Source organism: Barbus barbus, assembly GCF_936440315.1.
Source record: "Barbus barbus genome assembly, chromosome: 40".
Taxonomy (NCBI): Eukaryota; Metazoa; Chordata; class Actinopteri; order Cypriniformes; family Cyprinidae; genus Barbus; species Barbus barbus.
Genome location: NC_136718.1, coordinates 16,619,180 through 16,639,058, shown reverse-complemented (window position 1 = coordinate 16,639,058; position 19,879 = coordinate 16,619,180). Strand labels below are relative to the sequence as shown.

General features: G+C 38.4%; 1 protein-coding gene across 1 annotated transcript in view; it reads left to right on the top strand.

Moving 5' to 3' along the window:
• Positions 1-19,414, top strand: part of znf385a (zinc finger protein 385A) — a 31,068-nt gene extending 11,654 nt beyond the window's left edge. The window contains exons 3-7 of the mRNA XM_079401478.1: positions 705-876; positions 10,513-10,842; positions 13,706-13,890; positions 15,504-15,596; positions 15,732-19,414. Coding sequence (XP_079257604.1) covers positions 705-876; positions 10,513-10,842; positions 13,706-13,890; positions 15,504-15,596; positions 15,732-15,959 — 1,008 coding nt within the window. The 3' untranslated portion in view covers positions 15,960-19,414. The remainder of the gene's footprint in view (positions 1-704; positions 877-10,512; positions 10,843-13,705; positions 13,891-15,503; positions 15,597-15,731) is intronic.
• The last annotated feature ends 465 nt before the right edge of the window (positions 19,415-19,879 follow it).

Below are 19,879 nucleotides of genomic sequence, written 5' to 3'. Positions count from 1 at the left end.
AACCATTTATTTCAAAAATTAAATAAATTTTTAAATGTTTTAAAAAATAATAATATTAAAATAACTTAAAAATTACAAATACAAGTTAAATAATAATAATTATTTTATATTATTATTATTATCTTTTTTAAGTTATTTATAGCCAGAATACACATTGTGTCATGAATAATGGTTATATGTAATTTTTCTGAATAATAATAACAAAAAATTATACATTTATTATTGACAATACAATTGTATTAAAAAATTACAAAATATTGTAAATAATTATTGTTGATTTTATTATTTAATTATTGTTATAATATATTATATTAGTATGGTTTCATGATCAGTTGTGTTGATGACAGTGCTGAATGACCTCATCTATATTATCTCAACTATTTTATATACAAATTAAATATCACTTATTTTAAGTTTATTTGTTTGTTGTTTTGGGGTCTTTACATTATTAGACACATCTAAAAGCAGACACAGAAACAGTGTCAGTCACAGGAAATGTGGCATCAATATCCAGGGACAATGTAGGTATAAGCCCATTTTATGTCTCCTGGACAGGACATCCAGTACAAGATGTCAAATATGGCCTGTGTCCTGAGCTTTAAAAACTTTGTAACTTTACCTGTTTTGTTTGAGTGCAGCCTATTGTGGATTTTGAAAGTTGCGTTTATAAAATGTTTAAGCAGCATTATCTGTGTTTGTTTCAGAGTCAGGCAGAAGCCCACTACAAGGGGAACCGTCATGCTAGGAGAGTCAAAGGCATTGAAACCTCCAAGAGCCGCCCACAAGACAGTGACAAACCTCCTCCCGGGCCCGTCTCATCCCCCTCACCAACGGGACCCTTACCGGCCATCTCAGATAATGACCCCATCAAAATAGGTAAGGGAATAATGTGATTGTAAAACATGCACATCTGGTCGTCTCTGCTCACTCAGAATAATGTGATTGTAAAACATGCACATCTGGTCGTCTCTGCTCACTCACACAGAACACTTGGGAAGAAAATGTGTTTCTACAGAAAAGACATTAAGCTGACGAATATGAAGCTTTCAATCATAATACAAGGGGGTCTCTTCTGCTTCAAAACTCTCAAAAGATATGACTGGGAATCTAGGACACTTAACTCACCCTATGAGACATAAAGACGCCACAAATATTTAATCTTCTCCAAGTGTGTGGTCCGACCTCACTCTTTAAGAAGCAGTCAATTGAACATTCCCAACACTGAAGATCTGGGGTCTGTCACAGGGCAATTACAGCCCCAACTGTACAATAACAGAGAAAGACAAAAACAACATCCCTCAGTCCCAGGCCAAGATTTAAAATAATCTATGGTGCATTCCTCGTTTGTCTTGTTGAAACATCTTGAGGAAGTCTGGATGAAGGTCTCAAACATGGACCACCTCATTTAGAGCCTAATTTTACTAGAGTGGCGTGACTTTGACCGTCACCACTTTATTGGGAAGGCCTAGCTGATGTGTTTATGGAGCTGTGTGTAGGACTATGAGGTATTAGAAGCCCATTTGTCTCTGTATCAGAATAAAGTTTGGGATTAGGAGGGCTGAGCTGGAGGAGAGGATGAGCAGTGAGTGAGAATTGCTGAGACAAAGAACGTGGATAAAAAAAAAAGGTCAGAGGTCTGAGGATTAGCTAAGAGGGGAGAAGGGAAACATCACAGTTGATCTTGCTTCAATGAGAAGTGATTAAACATTGGCAGATCATAATGATGGTGAGATAAAATGGGGACACAGAGTTTATAAACTGCCAGAGGGTGGGTGACTCCCTCTTGTGCCTGTTATTTGCCGGTCTTCTTTTCCCGTTCTCTTTACGTCTGTGCTCCCTGCTCTTTTCATGCACCAGTTACCTGCCAACCTCAATCTGGATCAAACTGTCAGAAATGAGGTAAAAAATAAATAAATACACAACTGGTAGATGTTTTATGGGAAGCTTTTAAAACAAGTGTTTGAATTTCAGTTTTTAAACATTCATGAACACCAAAAGAAATCCATATAAAAGTTCTCAGAAGGACCATGGATTCAATGCCTCTTGCAAGTTTTTAACTCTTATTTGTAAGTCAGCACCTTTAAAATGCTATCACGTCCATGTGTGTGTGTGTGTGTGTGTGTGTATATATATGCACACACACACACACACACATCTGGATATCTAGATGGATACCAGTATAATTTACACTGTTGTTGATTTTGTTGTAATGTTGACTAACTTACTGTCTTATATCAGGATATGTGTTTATTCCTGTACTTAAAATGATCAGTTAGTTGACTGTTACCCTATTCACACACTTATGACCTGTGAGTGGCATTTTAAGATATCTTATGAGCCTTGTTTGTCTCATGAGTGTGTGATGAATATTCATGTGAGGCTGTCAGTACTGTCAGACAACTAACACTTTGTATTCTCATTCTGAAAACACAAGATGAAGTACATAATACTGTAACCATTTGTATAGTTATTTCATCCAAAAACACTACCATTCAAAAGTTTTAGGTCAATAAGATTTTTTTCACGTTTGAATGTAGTCTCTTATGCTCTTCAAGACTCCTGTCAAGAAAAATACAGTAAACACAGACATATTATTACAATTTAAAATAATTATTTTATATTGTAATATACTGTAAACTGCTGTATTAAAAGCAGCCATTAACTGTCATTAATCATTAACTGTGTTGCTTAATATTTTTGTGGAATCCATGATACATTTTCAGGATTCTGATAAATAGAAAGTTCAAAAGAGCAGATTTTTTTAAAAATAGAAATCCATTGGTAATTGTTAAAATTGACATTTTAAGTTGAGTTAATTTAAATTAGACAATAAATGAGTTCAACTCCACAATAGCCATGCAAACTTTTGTCTTCATTTTTTAAGTTTCACAAAAATAACATACAGTATCATATACAGAATGATTGCCTTATTTTCCACATTCCCTTGTCCTGCTTATCTCTTTCACTGAGGATGGAGGAGGACAGTACAGCCATGTCTCTCACTGAGGGATTTGCCTGTCCAGAGAAAACTGTCTATAGTCCTTAGGCCTAGAAAGAATTCCAGCAGGAGAGAGCCAAAACAAACCGGCCATGATCTAAATGTGAAACCAGATACATATGAAAGAATGCCATTTTCCATCCAAAGCTCACTCCCCTGACCCGACCCCTAGTGGGCTGGTGGCTCGCTTGTTTGTATATCTCGACAATTGCTTTGTTTTGATGCCTTCCCATAATACTAGTTTCACAACAGAGCATTCATTGAGCTGCCAAACCCTAGAGTCCTGACAGCTGCAGTTCCATCTGGACATTGCAATCCCAGCGCGTGTAGAAGTATGTGTGTGTGTGTGTGTCTGGGTGAGATCGTACAGTGTAAAGTCATTTTGTAAAAGTTTAGAGCTCACTGGGTGTGTTTCTCTTCATCTTTTTTTAATTAATTTTTTTACTCCCACTGCAGCCAGATTTTAAAAGCACGCGACTAGATATCGGGGATTCATCAGGGCTCGGTGCTTGGAACTAATCACTTTATCTCACTTGTCTACACATCTTGCTGGCTGCTCTGTGTGTGTGCATTTTTATGTGAACGCTCAAGAGGAGAATTCCCACGCTTCCTGAGAAAAATTAGGCTGCCGGAGATGTAATTTATTGATGATTTTGTTTCACGCATCACTAGAGCCAGTATCTTCTCAGAGGTAGAAAGACAATACTCGCGCCTGTGGAGTCACCTTTACAGTGGCTATAGAGTTTCAGTTACTTTCTGTATGTTTCCTTGACTATCTTCTGAACCAGTGATAATTTAAAGTGATAGTTCACCCCAAAAATACAGTATATACTGTATATACTGCTGTTCAAGTTTGGGGGCAGATTTTTTTTTTAAAGGAATTAAAACTTTTGTTCATCCAGGATGCATTTGTTACAGTTACAGTAAAGCCTTTATAATGTTACAAAATATTCTATTTTAAATGTTCTTTTGAACTTTCTATACATTAAAGAGTCCTGAAAAAAAAAAAAAAAAAAACTGACACAGATTTGAATAATGGCTGCTTAAAATTAGGCTTTGCCATCACAGGAATAAATTACATTTTAAAACTTATTAAAATAGAAAAACGTTCTTTTAAATACATTCTTAGCTCTTTTACAAAGAATTTCATTTGTGGTTTGTCTAATTATGATGTTTGCTTATTCTTTATATTTAACTTTTTTACATTCCCTGTTGTAGGAACACTTTTATCCCAGTGAGGATTTGTTGTAAGGTTTGAATGTGGCTAACAGGGCCCATAATAACATGGAGACTTGGCAGGATGCGCGGGAGGTTTGGCATTGAACTGTTTTAGCACTCTGTTTGTCCCCAAGATCCACTTCTGCACAGCCACTCTGTTTAATGAAGCCATACATCTCCAGCAGTCTTCTACACATCTGGAGATTGTATAGAGACAGAAGGCTGCACGACACTCTTCTGGGCCTCCATATTTCACAGCATAAGCTTGAAGTGCCATTAAATTTCCAGCTAGATCTTTATCCATCTCCGACAGCTCTGTTCTATTGAGCTACCGTGGCAGAATCACCACTCTAACATGCAGATTCTATTAAAGATGACGAGGATCGTTTGGTTAACAGGCCTGCTCTAATGGATGGAAGATGCATCTGGGAAACAGCGATCTGAGCGAAGCAAATGAATACACCCGACTCCATAATTAATAAGTCCCAAAGCTCATTGGGGCGTCTTGTTTCAGGGCTCATTAATCATTGATGATGGGCAGGGTAGAAGTGGGGTAAAGGCCAGCCTCTCTTCTACATGACCCCTAGAACATCTGATCCACCTGCATAGGTCACAACCAGACCCCTGCTTCACTACGCCACACACCATCTTCTCCGCTACAGCTGTCAGCGGCTGTGAAACTGGAGCAGCATTAATAGCAGGTTTAGTTTACTGTCTGGAAACTGAGAGATTGTTCTCATGGGTTCTGGTTCTGTATGTGGAGTCTGTAACTAAGCTATCATAATTCTACTGTAAGCACAGGCATAATTTACACATTCTGTCATGGCAGATTTAGGCCCAACCACTTGATGAAACTAATACAGATGAAGCGTTTTCCAATTGTTCAGCACGAGTATACATTCCTGTTGTGTGTTAAAATTAAGTGACAGCCCACAAGAAGTTGTAATAATAGTAATAATAATATTTTGTGTTTGCTGTGGTTATTCTGATATGCTCTTCAACTCCCATTTGCTTTTTGCACCCATTGTATCAGTTACAGTTATATAAGAAAAAAATCCTGTTTCTGCTGCTCATATATATTCATATTAATATTACAAATTAAAGCACAGAAGATCACATATGTAAAGTTAAATCATTAAAACGAAAAACTTAATATCTAATAGCAGATGGTTTAAAATATAAATTTATAAAATAAATTAAATGTTTAACAGTTCCCTAAATGAGTTTGTACATATTTTAAAAGTATATTTATATTAGTGCTGTCAAAATTAGCGTGTTAAGGCAGGCGATTCATTTTTGAAGTTTAACGGCGTTAAAAATATTTAAAGGGTTACTCCACCCCAAAATGAAAATGTTGTCATTAATCACTTACCCCCATGTCGTTCCAAACCCGTGAAAGCTTCGTTCGTCTTCGGAACACAATTTAAGATATTTTGGATTAAAAACCGGGAGGCTTGTGACTATCCAATTGACTGACAAGTAAATAACAGTGTCAAGGCCAAGAAAAGTATGAAAGACATCATCAGAATAGTCCATCTGCCATCAATGGGTCAATCTTAATGTAATGAAGCGACAAGAATACTTTTTGTACGCAAAGAAAATAAAAATAACGACTTTATTCAACAATTCGTCTCCTCCTCCTTTATTTTCTTTGCGTTTCATTTTGGGGTGGAGTAACCCTTTAAATGCAGAGGCGGAGCTAAGGCTGGCCACATTCACAACTGCTGCTTCTGTCTCTTTTTTCTTTTTTTTTTTTTTTTTTTTTTTTTGGCCTGTCAGTAACACAGATAACACATGACAGTACGTATGTGTAGTTATGCTATCATCATTCACAGCCTTTTTTTTTTCTTTTTTTTTATATGATTTTTTTTTATTAATTAATTAATTAAATTTTATATACCCTTTTATTTAACCATACTATGACCGACAAGACCAGGGGACAGAGAAAACAAGAGAGAGAAATAATAATAATAATAATAATAATAATAATAATAATAATAATAATAAAAAAATAATTATAATGATAATAATAAAAATAATAATAATAAAAAAAAAAAAAAAAAAAAAAAAAAGGAATTAGAAAAAAAAAAAAAAAAAAAAAAAATTGTGGATAAAGTCAACAGAGAAGGGGGAGAGAGAGAGAGGAAAAAAAAGAGAATGGGGGATAGAGAGAGAGAGGAAAAAACAAACAAAAAAAAAAAAAACCAGACAATTTGCTTCGATACCTGCTGACAAAAAGAGAAAACAACAGAAGACACAACAGAAGACACAACATCAGAGAAACTGCAGCAACAACCAACATCTGTATGAATCACAATAAATTCTAAATGTTAAATGTTATTGAGCAACACGCATAACTAATATTACAAAATAAGTTTTGAAGCAACAGCAGATCAGAACAATGTGTGTCTGTGAGCACCCGTTTTTACACCAATGTGAATGCTTGAGTGTACACCTGTGTGTGTGAGCGCGCTTGTGTTCATAAGGTTCCTCCATGTAAATGTTTAATAGTGTGTGTGTGGGGAACAACAGCCCCATCCCGCAAGGCATGAAGCAGGCATGGAAGAGACCCAGGCCCCAAACATCCGGAGGCCCCCCAGGGCACGGGACCCCCAGGGGAACCACCGCAGGGACAACTGCGGCCCCCACCCAGAAAAGGGCAGAGGAGAGCCCGAAGGTGGGACATCCGACAGCCACAGTGTAGACACCCCAGGGTGCCGTGGCGGCAAGCCCGCAGGCTCCGCCGGCAGCCGACCACACCAGGGCAGACCGAGCCCTGGGCCCGGAGATCCAAGGGCCCCCCACCCCCCAACCGGGGCCCAGCAAGGCCAGTAGGGCCAGGCCCCGCCAAGCGACCGCCGAGAGTGGGCCAGCGCTCACCCGAGCATCCTGCCCCGGCGCGAGAAACCACCACTGTCTCTTTTTTCTTGACATGAATTGCATTTATTTTGAAGCAGAATGTCTTTACAAACACATCAAACAGGAGACTTTTCAGACATGCACTCCATTTCGACCATGCGCTAGTCAAACAAGCACGGAAACGGTACAGGTGACGAGGCAGCTTCAGTTCGCTATTGTCCGGCTGTCAGGCCATTTGTCAGTAATTAAATTAATTTTCCTGTCAGCCGCTATACTGTGCTCGTAGTGCATGCTCTTCAATTGCATGCACAAATACGATTGCGTGCACTGTAGCCTGTATCATTTCATATTAAAGTGTGAATGAAACTATGAGCGTGCGTGTCAGATTGCATCACGTTCAGCAGCGCCAGCTCTTAAAGTAATAGCAGCCAAATAACCTAATAATCCAGCTGCTGTGATGTCTGTTCATCAAAGAACAAAAGAAAAAAGAGGAAATCAATAACTTTTGCAGCTTTAAGGGTTCATCTATATTAAATTTTAAATTTAGTGTTTGATAACTTTATTCAATTTCTGTATATTTCCTACTTGCTGAAGGGCACAGGTATGACATTTATTCTAATGGGTTTATGTGAAGATTATTTTAAATTTACTTAAATTAGAAGTTGTTATTTTTTAAAGTCTAATAAATGTTAAAATTGATAGCTCTCAATTATAATGTAATGTTGAATGGCTATAGGCTAAATAAGCTATTAGGAAAAAAAGAACAATTTCCTAGAGATCAGTGATACTCACTTTCAGTCATTAAAAAAGATGCCATTAAACAAGTATTAAAAATATACTGTATGTTGTTTCTACATTAAATTAATTGCAATTCATTTCAGAAAAAAATGTGATTTAGTTACTTTCAATTGATTGGCAGCACTAATACTATATCAAATTATCAATATTACTTATTTAAAAATTTAATGCATTTGAATTGAGTGTGTGTGTGTGTGTGTGTGTATATACACACACACACACACACACACACACAATTCAAATGCATTCAATATATAAAAATATTTATGTTACAAAAGATTTCTATTTCAAATAAATGCTGTTCTAATCATCAAAGAAAAAGGATCAAGATTTCCACAGAAATATTAAGCAGCACAACTGTCTTCAGCATTGATAATAATAAGAAATGTTTCTTGAGCAGCAAATCAGCATATTTGAAAGATGCCAAGCGATGTCCATAATTCCATGCCCACTGTTGGCAATATTAGAGTCATAATATTTGGGGGTTCTTTTGGACCTCTGAACCTTCTTGAAAATATTTACATCATTACTAGCTAGTGTTTACAGCAGCTGACTCCTTCAGCAGTTGAAGGAAGGCGTGTGTTAATTTAAGCATTAAATATGAGTCCTCTGAGAGTGCATGTTGTGTAACTGTACTTTCAAATATGCAGAGCAAGAATAAATGGAGGGCAGACAGGCACACTTTGCAGTGAACATGGAGGGCATGTCAATGATGGTGGTGGATGGCAACCATCCAGAGGATGGAGGATTTTGAAATCCCCCATTACACACTCTCCTCCACCCCCGAACCGCGATCTGCTAACACAAACCACATGCACATGGCCAAACCCACATTTTTTCACTACACACGCATAGTGTGTGTGTTTGTTGGAGGGTGGGAGCCTGAAAGGGAATGGGGTGTGTTGTGGAAAAGAGCCCTTGGGAATATTAGCTCAGAGTTAAAAGTTCAGTCATTCAAAACCAAACCTGCACCAAGTACAAGCCATATAGTTTGGCCTGTTCATTCTGATGCTATAATATCTATTGGACAAAGCGTTGGTCTATATTTGGTGTTTTTTTGAAGGTTTTCTGTAACATCCTGTATCTTCCAAAAGTGCAGTATGTCATCGCCCCGTGCTTTGATCCAGATGATCTTTATGTAGCTCTGACAGGAGCTCAAGCCCAAAAGAAATATAGAACACACTCTCATCTGCTCCGCAAACAGAGAGAGACACTGAGAAATCTGCCTGGAAACTTCCAATGAGAGAGAGGACTGTTTCCAGTCAAACGAGGGATCTGGTTGCTTCTAACCAGCTCTTATCCACCTGCCATACAGGATTTGTCACCACAGCAGAGGCTGTTGAAATTCAAATGACATGGTGAATAAAATCTGAACAGTTTCTTCAGGGGCGGGACATTGAATTGGAATGACTAAGAGTTTATGTAAGACGTTGTGGTTAAATGTTTGTAAAATGACAAAAACACACATCGTCTTACTTACATTTCACTGCTGGTTATACTCTGTATAATTGTGTATGTGACAAATAAAAAAATCTTGAATCGTCTTTGTAAGGAAATTGAGTGGTGAAGTCACTGCTTACTTTCCCCCCAAGAGATACTTTTTCCTAGTCTTTCTAAAGCCATAATTTGTAGGCTGGATGTTTGTTTTTTAGTTGAAGGTGACAGCCGGAACTGTGTAACACCCCGCTCCAATTTGAGGGTTTTTTAGTATGAAGCCAAAGTAGGGTGAATGACAAAACATGTTTTTCTCTGTAAAGTAATTGGTTCTAGCAAAACCTGGGTCATGGGTTTGATTTTCAGTGACACATGGACAGATTTTTGTTTTTATTTAATACTTTTATTCAGCAAGGCTTCATTACATTGATCGAAAGAGACAGTTAAGCTTTAAAATATTACAAAAGATTTCTATTTCAAATAAATGCTGTTGAACTTCCTATTCTTCAAAGAATCCAAAAAACAGTTAAGCAGCCTGACTGTTTTCAACATTGATAATATTATGAAATGTTATTGAGCAACAAATCAGCATATTCAAATGATTTCTGAAGGATCATGTGACACTGAAGATTGGAGTAATGGCTGCTGAAAATGTAAAAAATTTTATTACTGTTTTTACTGTATTTTGTTCAAATAAATGCAGCCTTGGTGAGACTTCTTTCAAAAATGTTCCTTTGTTTTCCTTTTTTGAACATAAAACAGCCTTTTCTGAGACTGTAATCACAGGTTTTGTTTAGTCTGTCAACAGAAGTTATTAGCAAAAACTGCTATTCTGAGTCATGAATGTTCTGAAATGTATGGTTATATATTGCTTAGCATCTCCCATTTTACTTGACATATTAAATTAAACAATACGTGAAGGCTCATAAAAATACAAACATATGTATATAATTTTATTTTATGAAGTTAGTTTTTTTGCAAACTTGTTTTTATGTGGTCTATAAAAGCTGGGGTTTCTCACTTTAAGACAAAGTATTTGAGGTATGCCTGGTTTGAGGTTTACAGGAAAACACATTTCTGTGGCATGAAAGCTCTTGAATTCCTGTGCAGCAGCTTTGCTATTTTCAAACATGAAACAGCAGAGGCCATTAACTTCCATAAATACTCCATTTGAATGTCATTTTGTTGTTTGCTTTGCTTTGCAGATGAGACGCGGACAGCGCCACAGTCAAATGGACCTGCGGTGGCCCCAGGGCCCGTGGCCATTTCTGCTCCCCCTACCCCAGAATCCCCCGGTCCTTCTACCTGTCCTCTTCTGCCCACCCCCACTACCCCTCAACCACCTCCAGCCACCTCCTCATCTCCCGGCTGTGGCTCTTCTAACCCAGAGCAGGCAGGCACCGGGGCCCCTGGGGCACCATCAGTCACTCCCAGCAACCCTGAGACCGAAGAGGACAAAGCCAAGAAGCTGCTTTACTGCTCACTGTGCAAAGTGGCCGTCAATTCGCTCTCCCAGTTGGAGGCCCACAATAAAGGTGAACATTCATTTAGCGACAGTTCATCTGAACTCAATAACTTACTGTTCTGACTGATTACACAAAACATCCATCATTTGCAATAAACAGTCTCCAATGAGCTTAGAGGTGGATACATAATAACAAATGCTCCTTGTGTATTTTCTTGTTTGAGGGACTCACTAGTCTGTACAGCTATGATTTTAAAACGCTCAATGTTGTTGCAAACAGAAAAAGTAAATACAGAGGTTATATAGTTTCTTTTTTTTTATATCATAACACTTATTCTCCATAAAACGTCCTATCACAAAATGTGAAAACATATTATTGTTTGCCATGTTTTGGTTGCTTAATGGAAGAAATGTTCCATATAGAATATTACATAATTTATTTTCCATAAATTATGCATCTTAGATTCATTTTTTTTATGTTGGCAGACTTTTTCTTTCTTTCTTCCTTTCTTATTTATTTAGAGCCTATCATTCAGCTGGAATAAAACCATGTTGTTGTTCCTAATAAAGTTGCAGACAAACTGGGAAATATAACCCTTATTTAGTTTTTACTTTAATTTTGCACTTGCGAATGTTAAATTCAAACCAGGTTGTCTTTCTCAATACTTGCTCAAATTACTTCAGAAGACATTATTATTTTAAGAACAGTCTGCAAGATTTATCTGGTTCTGTGAGCAGCAGATATATGCTCTGCCTAGCTCAAGGCAGCTCACAGAGGAACACTAGCAATTACGTCCATCACCGAAAAACCCCTTTAAACTTCTAAAATGGCCGTCTTTAGAAGCTTTCTTTCGCTCGTGATTTATTCACAACTTTACAGCGCTGCTTGTCCTCTCAGTTTTCCCCAAAGGTGTGCACAAAAAAACAAATGAAGTAGATCAACTTTTGTACTGCAGTGCAGCTTGTAGTATTTTAGACAGTGTTTCCAGATTTCTCGTGGTATATCGAATGCCTGAGCATATCTCGTTCTGCTCTGTTATTCAGCTTGTGTCAACACAAACAGCCCTGTTTGATGATATGAAGGTGAATCTAGAGAAGACTCTGCTGCAAAGGCACACACAACTCTATTTATTATTGATCTCCTCTTTTATTTGTCAGGGAAAACTGCAGTCATAGTTTCAGTGTGTTTATACCATCTAATTAGACATTTCTCATGTTGAGCTTGTTGATTAAATGCTCTGTTTTTCCCCAGGCCAAAAGAAATTAATGCTTTTACATAAGGTATTTGACAACTGCTTATGTGGTCTGAAAATTAAACAGTGCATATTCACACTTTGATACATGGAAGCCACATGGAAGTCGTTCCTCTTGGAACAAGACCATGTTTTACAGTAAACATTACAAGTTATGAGTGATATCAGGGCGTTGTTGCCAGTGGAATGGCAAATTTTAATCACAGTCTGGGTTTCAGAAAGCTATCTGGAATCAATACAGTCCATTCCCTAAATTAATTCTCTAAACCTCTAAACTATGTTCAGACAGAGCTGTCAATTCCTATTTTATCTGTTTAGCAATAAACATAGCAATTATAACAACTGTAGCAATGCTCATTGTCTGGAAAAAGTCTAAATATTGCAAGAGTGCATTTTTGAAGAGCACAAAGGTCATTTATGCTTGTTTTTCTTTTTTGCTTTGTCTCCTCAAACCCAAACTTAAGGTGAACTTTTGGTCAAAGGGAGAAAATGAAGCCTGCATTTGGTTTAGCAAGAGAATATTTCAACATACCCAATGTTTTCGTGGTTAAGAACAAAACAAAGACATTACTTCTTAGGAATCCAAGCATGTGGACGTCACATGCTTTTTTGTCCATATCATTGACATAGTGAGGCCGGGAACATGACGATGAAACATTTAAGGAGAACCATGTGTTGCACGGCTCCAAACGCAGGAAATGGATAATTGATGAGCTTCATTGTAATAAGGAGAACCAAATCGAACGAATCACTAAAACTTGAGGAATTCGGTTTTGCAATAAAGTTTTGAAATTGAAAGCCAGGCAGTATACTTGGGGCAGTCGTGGCCTAATGGATAGAGAGTCGGCCATGGGTTCGAGTCTCGGGTCCGGCAGGGATTGTAGGTGGGGGAGTAAATAATCAACACTCTCTCCACCCTCAATACCACGACTGAGGTGAGACCCTTGAGCAAGGCACCGGACCCCCAACTGCTCCCCGGGTGCCGCAGCAATGGCTGCCCACTGCTCTGGGTGTGTGTTCACTACTGTGTGTACACTTGGATGGGTTAAATGCAGAGCACAAATTCCGAGTATGGGTCACCATACTTGGCCACACACCCCTTTCCCCCTTATACTTCTTGATTTATGAACAGTACTGTACAATAATGTAAACTGAATGAAATTCAAATAGGATATGATTTCCAAGTGCAAAGCATTCCAACAAAAGAATGGTGTGACTGCCTATTAGACGTGGACAGAAATGAGAATCATCCCTGGCATGAGCAGCGGTATTTGAGGGGAATTCAAAGTGGAAGATTCAAGAGCCCTCTAGTGCCTATGACCAGATATTACAATACTGCCTGTAGTTTACATTAAATTAAAAATATTATGTATTTATTATTATCATAATATAATATTCTTATTTTATTTTCTTCTTATTATTATTGCCTTTGTTGCTATTTTTATTATTTATCATATACTCTTTATTTATTTATTTTATTTATTTTAATTTTTAAATTTAATGTCACAAATTACTATATCAAAAAAAAAAAAAAAAACCTGAAAGAAGAGATTTCAAAAACAATAATATATAACCTTTGACCCCAAATTTATATGCATGTATGTGCATATATACATTATATTTTATTTATAACAACACACTGTTTTCAATACCACAATTGTATTTCTCTGCACTCCTCAGGCACTAAACACAAAACCATTCTGGAAGCCCGTAGCGGACTGGGCCCTATTAAGGCATACCCTCGTTTGGGCCTGAAGCCCAGCGGGGAGCAGGGAGGCGGTGCCACAGACCCCAATACTCAGGAACGCACCTTCCACTGTGAGATCTGCAATGTACGGGTCAACTCAGAACTGCAGCTGAAACAGGTTAGCGGGGGTCATGGTGTTCATCATTTTTATCTTTTAAATGCTTGTACAGTGAGGGAAAAAATTATTTGCCCACTGACAAAGAAATTATCAGTCTATAATTTTAATGGTAGGTTTATTTAACAGTGAGAGACAAAATAAAAACAACAACAAAATCAAGAAAAAAGCATTTCAAAATAGTTATAAATTGATTTACATTTTAAAAAGTGAAATAAGTATTTGATCCCCTATCAATCAGCAATATTTCTGGCTCCAAGGTGTCTTTTATACAGGTAAGGAGCTGAGATTAGGAGGACTCTCTTAAAGGGAGTGCTCCTAATCTAAGTTTGTTACCTGTATAAAAGACACCTGTCCACAGAAGCAATCAATCAATCAGATTCCAAACTCTCCACCATGGCCAAGACCTAAGAGCTATCCAAGGATATCAGGGACAAGATTGTAGACCTACATAAGGCTGGAATGGGCTACAAGACCATCGCCAAGCAGCTTGGTGAGAAGGTGACAACAGTTGATGTAATTATTCACAAGTGGAAGAAACACAAAATAACTGTCAATCTCCCTCGGACTGGGGCTCCATGCAAGATCTCACCTCGTGGAGTTTCAGTGATCATGAGAACGGTGAGGAATCAGCCCAGAACTACACGGGAGGATCTTGTCAATGATCTCAAGGCAGCTGGGACCATAGTCACCAAGAAAACAATTGGTAACACACTACGCCGTGAAGGACTGAAATCCTGCCGTGACCACAAGGTCCCCCTGCTCAAGAAAGCACATGTACAGGCCTGTCTGAAGTTTGCCAATGAACATCTGAATGATTCAGAGGAGAACTGGGTGAAAGTGTTGTGGTCAGATGAGACCAAACTGGAGCTCTTTGGCATCAATTCAACTCGCCGTGTTTGGAGGAGGAGGAATGCTGCCTATGACCCCGAGAACACCATCCCCACTGTCAAACATGGAGGTGGAAACATTATGCTTTGGGGTGTGTTTTTGTTAAGGGGACAGGACAACGGCACCGTATCAAAGGGACGATGGATGGGGCCATGTACCATCAGGGCCAGGGCATTGAAAATGGGTTGTGGATGGGTATTCCAGCATGACAATGCCCCAAAACACATGGTGGCCTAGCCAGTCTACAGACCTTAATCCCATAGAAAATCTGTGGAGGGAGCTGAATGTTTGAGTTGCCAAACGTCAGCCTCGAAACCTTAATGACTTGGAGAGGATCAGGAAAGAGGAGTGGGACAAAATCCCTCCTGAGATGTGTGCAAACCTGGTGGCCAACTACAAGAAACATCTGACCTCTGTGACTGCCAACAAGGGTTTTGCCACCAAGTACCAAGTTATGTTTTGCGAAGGGGTCAAGTACTTACTTCACTCATTAAAATGCAAATCAATGTATAACTTTATATAATTATAATATTATAATTATAACTATATAATTTATAACCATTAAAATTATAGACTGATCATTTCTTTGTCAGTGGGCAAATGTACAAAATCAGCACTGGATCAAATTTTTTTCCCCCTCACTGTATGTACTGTATACATTGTTAACGAGCGACTCACACTAAATCAAATTTGTTTCAAAATTGGTATGTTTGATATGTTTGCAGCACATATCAAGTCGAAGGCACCGGGATGGAGTGGCAGGAAAACCAAACCCCCTCCTGAGCCGACACAAGAAGCACAGGGGAGCTGACCTTGTGGTAAGTTGTAACCAATCATGATATTAATTACAATTTAATTAATTACAAATTAATTACAAGTGCTTGCATGCACATTTAATTGTATGTCAGATTACAATATGATATCGTTGGGTCATAATATTTCTCTTCATATAGGATTTTACCAAAGCATTAGGCGCCGGCCTCCTGCCGAGTCCTCTGGCCGTTGCTGCGGCAATGGCAGCAGCAGCCTCCTCCAATCAGCTCGCTCTCCGTGCAGCAGCCTCCGGCCCCCATCCACATCATCACCTCCTGCAGGGTCCGCCCCTCAGCCACGCCATCTTGAGACCAGCTCCGGGGCCCATACGCACCTCACACGGGCCGATCCTGTTCTCGCCGTACTGACTCCGCCCTCACCCCCCCCTTAGCCAATCACAGCCAGTCTGGAGCCTCACCTCCAAAAGCACACTGTGAAGACGAAAAAATAGTGAAACACCACAGCAATGACAAGAATCGGCCCATCAACAATAACGTCAATCATCAAACCAAACAGAAGGGGGCGCATCCATGAAGGAGGGTGCGACTAGCGTTCCAACCCTCTTTCCATCACCCTTAACCGCCTCCATCTCCGTTTGTTCGGATTGAGTGATTTATGTGTTGGTGGATGAATGAACGAATGCAGGGATTGTTGGAATAGAGCAATATCGTATGCAGAGTGCATCTGACGTCCTTGTTCCTTCCCTCTATTTATACTCATACTGTGAGGTAGCAGCAGTCACATCGTAGCCAGACATGCTGGAATCAGTTTCTAGACACCCCAAAAGACTACAGTTAAATGTCGTTCTGATTAAATGCACCCTCAACCCTATGCACCTTGAGAAACCTACAGAAACCATCAGTATGCTTCTCATAGTATTCGCTGTATTCAACTTATCCTGTCTGGCTTTGCAAGAGGAAAATGCCCCAATCTCCGTCGCAGTTCCACCACGTCAAGACTCAGAGCATGGGGATTGTGGGGAGGTCTAAGGATGCCAACACGTTCTCAATTCTGGCTTGAATTGAGAAGCTTAGATGGCACCTGACTTCATACAGTCGCATCTCTCTAGGAAAACGGAGAGATTCAGAAGAGACACTCGAGATTTCTTTTGTGTCACTTTTACATCCGTTTGTGCTAGGAGCGGTTGATTGAAAACCCCCAGAACCCTGACTTAGATCTTAGAAAATCAGTAGACGTCTATTTATTCTATTCTGTAGCGTAGTTTAGTTCAGAACATCCAAGCTGGTTGACTTTAGAAATATTCCGAAGTGAAATATGTACGTAGAGGATGATGTAACTGCTGAAATAAGATGGACGGGTACCTTGATTCTCAGAGAAAGGCAACAAACCTAAGCACACACTTGGACTTTCAGTACATACAGGTTCCTCTGTTCATTCTGTCTCTGTATGTTCGGTGGACATTATGCAACCCCAAGCAATACGGCCCCCCTTCTGTTCGACTTCTGCATTCAGTGTCACGAGACAGCCTCCATCCCGCAAGGACTGACACCACAGGTCAGCTACTCCAGCGGACACCCATGAGAGTCTAGAAAAATTAACAGAGGAGAGGAGGTCACAGAGGACACGACTGTGCAATCTCCCCTTTTTTTGGTATGAACTTCCTGTCTTGAATCTAAAGCCATGCAATGCATATTATTTTTGTTCTTTTATTATGATAAATTGTTTTGATGTTGTTTTTTTGGTTTGTTTTCATAGCACACTGTTACACTGAACAAATATTGTTGTGGAAATTCTAAAAAAAAATAATAATTGAGCAAAAGAAAAAAACAGGAATATTTTTCTATGGAAGATTGAAAACCGGCACTTGGGTGGGATCTACATGTAGAAATTGCATTCGGAGGAAGTAAAGTAACATAAGCATAAACATCAAACTAGGGCCTGTCGTGTTGGTGGAGATACGCGAAAGTTCACTGATAAGCAAAGTGCGATAATGTCTTACTGTTGTTTAGATATTGCAATGCAATAAGCAATTGTCATTTGTTGTAGAAGAGAATTTATAAATGGTATGGCTGCTAAAAGGCCTCCAAGTTCTTCCACAGAGATAAAGTAGCCTTTTTAGTACAAAAGCTGGGTGTTTAAAGCAAGAAAGGGCGCCCACAGGGACAAGCCCTTCATATTAAAGGGTCTTTTCTCATCTCTGAGTGGGGGACAGGGTATATCTGAACGCAAACAATGTGTAGTCAGCCATAGCCTATGCGTATGTAACTTAGTTCATTTTTTTGTTTGTTTGTGGCATTGTTTGCATTGTGTGGGAAACGTCATGATAATGCCATTACTTCATGCTAACTGTGGTTAGCGTCCACCATTGTGCTTTGATGGAACGTTACCTCCATCTCTCATTAGTTTCTGAAGCACTATTTATGGGTGCTGTAGTTTCACGTCGGTGTGTATCGTGTAGTGTTGTGTGTGTAACGGATAGAATCTGGTTCTGGAAACCTGACAGAATCTGGCTTAAGGGATATTTCACCGAAAAATAAAACTTTTGTTGTCATTTACTCACCCTCATGTCGTTTCAAACCTGTTTCAACAGGACAAAGGACATTTATAAAAAATCACAGTAAAATGACAGTTTTTAGTGACCAGGGGATATCGAGCTCCAAAAAAAAGCTCCACAGTGTCAAAAAGATCTCTTGTGTGAATTCTCTTTAAAGAAATAATGATATAAATCATACTTGCAAACTCGCCGTTCTGACATTGAAATTCACATCATTAGTGCAAATCGAAGGAGTTTTTAGTTTTAGTGGGAAAACGTCACCTACTGTCAGAGTGATTTAGCATTTTTATTCAGCCATCTGCTGTTTTTTTTTTTTTTTTTATCAACTTTTGCCAAAACTTGCATCATTTAAATCATAGTTTTTACAGTCATTTTACGGGAAGTTTAGGGTGTTACCAAAGCATGTAGTTTTATTCTGATATCAGAATTTTCTTAAAAACTCTTGATTCCAAGATTTTTGTTTTTTAAGAAAATTCCCTGACCAAGCATATTGATTCTTTAAAAGATACATACTTTGTGTTCTGTGAAGGGAAAAAAATAACAGCATATGGGTTTGGAACTACACAAGGGTGAGTATAAAATGAACAAGTTTTCATTTTTTGCGATGACCCATTCCTTTAAACTGCACATTTGCAATCAGCTGTTTCTATCCCAAACTTAATCATTAAAACAATCAGTGGACGTTTTTTTCGGCTGATTTCAGATGAGCATTTTAGGGTAACACTATGCGCACTGACACATGCTGTAGTTTGAAACCAGGTGTCCAGTGCCCCATAAAGCCATCACAGCTTACACACTCCACAGGCTCGAGACAGACTCGCTTAATCCCATCCGTCAACACTGTAAAGACCACGTTCATCCTGTAGTCAGAATAATGTCATCACTGTACAGAATTGTCTTTGGTAGATTTATTCAACCTTTCAGGGCAGGTGTAATGTTAGTTGGTGAAGTCTATTTTAGCCTTAGCCTTATTCCACCCCAGGCCTCTCCAGGAGCGGACGCGGATGGAGACGCTTCGGTCAAACCTCGTCTTGCCAATAAATTTATTTTTGAATAGAGTTGTCAGATGGGAAAACAGTATGTGTGATGAAACGTAGCAATATTCAACTCATACTGGCTACTCTTGTTTATTGCAATAAGGAAATCAACCAATAGATGCATATGTGAGTAAAATATTATAGATGTAATTTAAATCAAACACAGAAAATTATGGAAATACTTGGTATCAGAGATACTTGGAGTTACCACAGGGAAAAAAAAGAAGGAAAAAAATCAATGTCTATAAATCAATAAAGAATATTAAAACTCATGTCTCATGCTTCTTTTTTCATAGTTGTTTTTTATGAAATGTTATAATTATAATTATAGTTTAAGGTTAAAATTAATCTCTTAAAAAATTTATTATTTAAAACACCAAGACTGTACACTGTAAAAAATAAATACATATTTTCACAGAAAATTAAATCCAGAATAATTATGTAAAAAATACACTAAAAATTGAAACATTTACAGAACAACCTGTACATTTTAAAGTTAATAGATAAATAAATAAACCAGCAAACCTAATAGCCCTTTTCTGCTTCCTTCCGTTTTGTACCTTGAACATATACCAACAACCAACATTATAAAACAGGTGACATAAAGACATTCAAATGAAGAATCAAAGTTCATCAGAAGTAGCCTTTCCATAAGTTATGGGACATACTAATAATAAGACATACACACAAATATAAGACACAATCATGGTAACAGTTATATTAAAAAATATTATGA